The sequence below is a fragment of the Ascidiella aspersa genome, chromosome 4, assembly GCF_963924565.1.
Source record: "Ascidiella aspersa chromosome 4, kaAscAspe10.2, whole genome shotgun sequence".
Classification (NCBI taxonomy): domain Eukaryota; kingdom Metazoa; phylum Chordata; class Ascidiacea; order Phlebobranchia; family Ascidiidae; genus Ascidiella; species Ascidiella aspersa.
In genome coordinates, this window is record NC_139450.1 from 9,582,524 (window position 1) to 9,588,526 (window position 6,003).

The 6,003-nt window shown below is 43.5% G+C and overlaps 1 protein-coding gene across 1 annotated transcript; it reads left to right on the plus strand.

Moving 5' to 3' along the window:
• The first annotated feature begins 1,593 nt into the window (after positions 1 to 1,593).
• LOC146147067 (uncharacterized) lies at positions 1,594 to 4,779 on the plus strand. The gene is made up of 3 exons (XM_083387727.1): positions 1,594 to 2,052; positions 3,002 to 3,118; positions 3,476 to 4,779. Exons 1-3 carry the CDS (start codon positions 1,974 to 1,976, stop codon positions 3,865 to 3,867), a joined length of 588 nt encoding a protein of 195 aa, XP_083243853.1. The 5' UTR covers positions 1,594 to 1,973; the 3' UTR covers positions 3,868 to 4,779.
• Positions 4,780 to 6,003: the final 1,224 nt, after the last annotated feature.

Here is a 6,003-nt window from a genome sequence, read left to right on the forward strand (position 1 = left end):
CTGGATCTAAAAAATGTTGGACTTTCTGAACGGACTCAAGCTGACCTAATATAGATGGACCCGATGCCGAGAAATCTATGCTGCCTTGGAAAGAATTTTATTGAGGTCAACCAGGGTGGTGAATACATTTTTCTTTGGTGGGGTTGCACGTAGGACTAAACAACCCTAAAGTTTGTTTTTGCCTCAATTTAAAAAAGTGACGTGTATAGATTTGCATGACAATGATGTTGTCCTCTTATGATGTTGACCATGCAAAATTGGTTGATAAAATAATTCCATACAAAAACAACCGCTCAACCCAGCATCATTAAACTATTAGTTTCCATAAAAACTCCGACGTTAAAATAGCAACCCCAAGCTTTTTATAAACAGCCGTTTATCGTCGTGTGAGCCAGGGTTACCTGACAAAATTGGGATCACCAATGACTCAGAACGCAGCCGAAGGCAAAAACACTCAACATCACCGCTAAAAAAATCGCGAAATCAAAACGGGGATGCTCGGTGCGGCATCCAAGCAAAAAGCTCCTTTCGCGGCACTTCGACGTGGAGAAGGAATTGGGTGTCCATTTCGCATCTGCCCGACGCAAAAAGGCGTCGCCTAAGGAGAAACAGGCGTGTTTACGATGCGCCGATTCTTTTGGCCGCACAGCGCGATTATCGAAGCGTGCGCCTCTGACCCGAAATAGCCGCTGAGCGGATCTATAAAACGGCCGCCGGTCCGGCCAGTGTCCGTCAAAGTGGCTGGAGCCGTGAGAGTCGCGTCCCCATTGCATTACTGCCGCGGATATCGAAGCGAAAGAGCAGTTTTTGACGGCATGAATTTTGTTAATTCTGAGAAACTGGGGACCTGACGCATTTGTAGTTTGTAAAGTCGCGTATCTGAATTAGGTTGTCTATGTAAGTTGTCACAAAATGTATTGTCAGTTTGTTGTGCACGCGTATGACTGTGTTCAGCAACAAGAGGTACTCGTTATAGCGCTAGCCATCACGAAAATTCTAAGCCTTATTCTCGAAAAAGGAAAGAAAAAGGAAATGGGTTCACGATGACTGTGTTCAGCAACAAGAGGTACTCGTTACAGCGCTAGCCATGAAAATCCTAAGCCTTATTCTCGAAAAAGAAAACCGCTCGGCTGATGGAAAGCCTAAACGCAATCGTGAACCCGTGACTTTTCGGGCTATGGTTGTGTTTTGCGCGAAGCAGATTAAGCCCGAAAACTGGCGATCGTTTTCGGGTCGAGAACACGCCTCGCTCCCGCAGAGTGTATACTTGTAATCGTTCCGAGATCGAATCAGCGATAAGCGGCTGCGGCTTTGGCCTTTGCAGCTGAACCTTCACGGTTTCGGGGCGCCGAGCAGAACGTGAGGCGGGCGCAAGGGCATGTCCGCAACGGCGACCCGGACGACGCCATGCACAAAAATGGCCCTTTTTGCGTGAATTAATCATAGCTGTTTACATCACGGCGAAAAATAGAAGACGACGACGCGCGCTAAAGGATCGGGCAAAAGAAAAAATGTGCTTCCTCGGGCGTATATAAATACGGACGCGGACCTTGGAAGAGCGCATCAGACGCCGGGTCGGTTCGGCGAAGATCAACGCGAGAGCTATTCAAAGCGCAGCCGCAGCTATCAAATAACTAATCTAATTATCAGGAGAAAATATTCAAAAATAAGACTGATTTTTTTAAGTTAATATATTTATCTATGGCTTAAAATTGAAATGGCTAAAAAATAAGATCAGAAATTTGGAAAAAAAAGAATTGTGATATAATTTCAAGACTTCGTTTAATAAAACGAATTAAAATATTGGTAGTTCTAAAAATCGTCGGGTGTTTGTCATTTATTTAAAATCCGCTTTACAACAATCCTAAATGAGATTTTACGTTTTTGCAGAAAACAGAAAAGACCGTTTTTCACGTCGTACAACGTTTTATTTATAAGTTAATTCAAGCTGCTGCCAAAAATCAACCGAAGCCATGAACGCAAGATTACACGTCACTGTCAGCCTGCTGTGCCTCGCCATAACCTTATGGACGGCTGTCGAAAGTGAAACAGGTAAAGTTCAACCGCGGAAACAGACCTTTTATGTTTCATTGACGTTTTCTTGAATTCCGAGTCTGTCTGTGAGGCGCCGATCAATAGTCCTCGGCATTTCTGTACTGTGATGACTAGCCGGTATGCTAAAGTTCGACAAACGAAGTAGACCGGCGACGTTTAACGATTTTTAAGGCTTTTGCGGGCGCCTAATCGCATTTGCATTAGACTCGAGCTGAAACTAGATTTTAAAAGTGGAGAAGTAGTACGTATTTCAGTTATTTGTGACCTTATGAAGGCGTGGGACGAACCAATTGCCTTATATTTATGGAGTTCCATTATCTTTATTACAAACAAATGACCATTTTAAGCTGCATTTTCGAGAGTTTTGGGTAATTTTAATGTCGCATAAACTATAAAAACTGTATACACGAAACGTAGATGGCCATTTCTGTCCCATTTTTACCGAAATTTTACTGCTGGTTTTACGTCAAAAATTTTTTGTCATCAGCGGAAATGCTTATTTTAGACACACGTAAGGCTCATAGATCTGTCACGCGCTGCATTAGAGAAGGCATTGGAACTGTGCCGTCATTCCGCGGCGCGATTGATTTACGGCCAAATTAGAAAACACAGCCAAAGTAAATAAATTTATGGACGCCTGGGCAACAGGTTTTAATTATTTATCGCGCATTGGTGACCTTTGCTAGAAGCAGTCTTTGCGCGAGCTGTCGGCAGAAGTGACTAATTTTTTAAGCAAATTATATTCATTAAAGCATTTAGGTTTGTTCACCTAATGCCAATAAGCGCAATAAGTTAATTAAATTCTTGTATCGTTTTTGAAATCGATTGATAGTGCAGTTATGTCAATATTTCTTACTTCTTGTTGAAACACGGCGATCATTAAATTTAACGGAACATGTTGCTGTCAGTGCGTTGATTTTACAATATCGAACTTTTTGTGTTGCAGCGGGTCAATCGGGAGAGGGTTTCAAGGAATCGAGACGAGTAATGGACGGGCGATTAAAAGCCTGCCAAATGTACAGAACCCTCAACGTCGGCATCCAAAACCTCCTCCGCGTATGCAGTAAGTTGCGTTCATTTAGCTGGATACCTTAAATATGGAGTTGCTGTGTAATAAATTATAGGAGGAACTCATCGTACTATAGTTGCGATGCTACTAAACCGATTAAAGCGAGCCTCGATTTTATAACTGAAAAAAATTCACGGGCGATACAAACTAACTAAATGCGCTTGCATTTCAATTACTTGATAAAATGCAAGTACAAAACAAACAATATAATTAGCTTGAATTGTAACAACTTGTAAAACTGCCAATGCAAGACAAGTAAAACGTTGCGTCCTGGTCTTTTTTTACAATAGGCCTGTGTTAAACACGAAACAACCTGCAAAAAATCAACTTTTTTGTTTTCTTTTTTATCAGGCGGTTTTCGCCGCCGACGGTTCCACGCCCCTTCGTCGGCCACGGCCACGCGTGACGTCATGCCGGCCGCGCTCAGGTCGGCCGACGAGGACGTGCCGGTCGGCGCCGAGACGCGCTACACCAACAAGTACCCGCGTGCGCTGAGCGCCGGTTCACAGGCCGAAGAGGAACAAAGCGAATACCGACAGGAGCTCGGTCTGCTGAAGCGACTCACCGACTTGCTGTCCAAGCGTCACGTGACCTCAGACGAGCGGGACAGCGCCACCTGGAGGCAGGTAAAGGCGCCGCACGCGATCGTCAAGGAGTCGATCAGCGACCAGTATTACGACGCCGGCCAGAGCCCCATGTACCTGATCCGCAAGTGGTACGACAACCTCGGCCAGACCGACTAACTCCTGTTCAACTACGAAGTGTGTCCGAGTGCCAAACGTGGACCTGCCGCGCGTCTGAACATTACGACCGACCAGCAATATTTTCTGTGCGAATTTTCCTGTCGTTTTCACGGGAACTGTCTACGGCGAATGCAAAAGCGCGCAGGAATCACGTTTGTTCACCCGGCCGCCTCAGGGCCGCCGTTTGCACAAAATGGCGGACCGGCAGATTTTTACGATTTGTTTTCTTCTTCTTATTATTATTACTTCACCATTCGATATTCGTGCAATTCACTCGCGCATTTTCACACACACTCGTTTTTCTGGAAGGAACATTCCCGTTTGAGTTACGTGTTTTTTTTCGCATCCTTTGTCCCGACCATAATCGATAGTTAGCCGTATTATATTTATTTACCGCGCAAAGAGTAATAATTTAATTCAGAATTTCGGCAAAGACTATCAAAAAATTCGATGTTGTTTCGCTTTTGCTGCTGTCGCAAACTTATTTATTCGATTTTAAAACCGCCAAGAAGTGCGGCCATTTTTTTTACTCGGCAAGGATATTTGCTCCTATATTTATTTTATCCGGCCCGAGACACGTCCTCATACACTGTAATCGGCCCTTCGTAAACGTATACGTCGCCCTGTTCATTTTTGTTGTTTTTTGTCGCTGTTGTTCCTACTTATTTCTACTTTCAAAAACGGGCATACAGGGAATTTTACGTTACTTGCTGCCAAAGCGACCAGGTCGGTTACTTTTTCGGCAAAGTAGTCTGTCAAGTTCCTTGCATCTCGGTTTCTGTTAGTTTTACTGTGGTTCTGTCGTCATTTATTTTGTCTCCCGCGGCGCTGTTTTTTTTAAATTGTGCGCTGTTTTCGTCTTATTTACACGCTCTATTCACAACATTTTACACAAGGCAATACAAAAAACTATATAAACATGTTTGGTTTCGAATGTGCACGGAATATTGCATATCGATTTATCTAGTAGGCCATGTTAATGTTCAAGTACTAGACAAATGCGATGAACGATTTAGAAGGGAAACAAATATCCTAAGAATAAAATAACGCTAATTCTTTGTACGGATTTTAACGAAACTACATTCGCCAGTATATAAATTTGCAAAGAGATAAGAAATGAAAACGGCAGCCCAAGATTGAGTGCTTCGCACTTAGTGTGCCGCTGTCCTTTGTTCAGTAAAGCAGCCTCTCGAGAGAAATCCCCGAGTCTACGGTCGTGGATTAATTACAACAAGGCAGAAAGGTGGCTTTTAGTACAAGACACGGTCTTGTTTGTTTGGGCTGCGAGCTAAATCAAGGCGTGCATCTTCCGCTGGGTTGACGGTTTTGACGCTTTTCGATGCGAGACGCTTATCGGCCAAATTATCAGCAGATTATATTTACCGGCTTGATTAAATTGCATGGCAATTTTCTGCGCACTTCAGCAAAAGGGCGCTGGCATAAGTTTCCCAGGGGTTGGGTGGGAAGTGGATGAAACCGCGCGTTTGTCTAATGACAAGGTTTGCATATAAGTATAAGTATGAAAACTTATGAACTCCTGAGAACATAAGACAGTGTTTTCTTTTTTTCGTAAGTTCTAAACTCTAAAGTTTACCTTACCCGAAATGATTGAAAACAAACTTCTGTGGCTGACCGCATCTTAATACAAATTTGCAGTTTGACGTATCCATGAAAACTTCGAAAGAATGAGGAAAAATTTAGCAAAACATCGAGTTTAGTTTTGTCAGGTGACCGGTTTTCAAGCGTAATTTGTAAGAAGGTGACTACCCCCAAAAAATTGAATTACTCGCCTGAATTACAAACATTGCTCATTGGAATAATTTACCCCCTCTGGCCAAGCAAAACGTATCGGCGATGCCAATAAGCTGAAAATTTGTCGAAATTCAGTGCACGTTTTGGCCTAGGTTGATGACTCGAACGCTAGGATCTGCGCCGCTTAGTCAAGGTCCACTTGAAGTCGAAATAATGCAAAAACGTGAGAAGCCCGGTCGCCATGGATTCGGTATCGGCGGTTTGGGGCCAGACACGGAAGCAACTCTTGTGCATTTCTCCGAATAGCAACGACCGTGAGCGGTAAGAAGTAAGTAAACCTGTACAATAATGTGAAGCTGTTTCAATGCGCTCGCTCTCACTGTA

Excerpts from the sequence above, each read along its gene's own strand:
- LOC146147067 (XM_083387727.1), top strand. The coding sequence starts at position 1,974 with ATGAACGCAAGATTACACGTCACTGTCAGCCTGCTGTGCCTCGCCATA. Across the intron at positions 2,053-3,001 it reads GGCTGTCGAAAGTGAAACAG|CGGGTCAATCGGGAGAGGGT; the intron begins GTAAAGTTCAAC and ends TTTGTGTTGCAG. Across the intron at positions 3,119-3,475 it reads AAACCTCCTCCGCGTATGCA|GCGGTTTTCGCCGCCGACGG; the intron begins GTAAGTTGCGTT and ends CTTTTTTATCAG.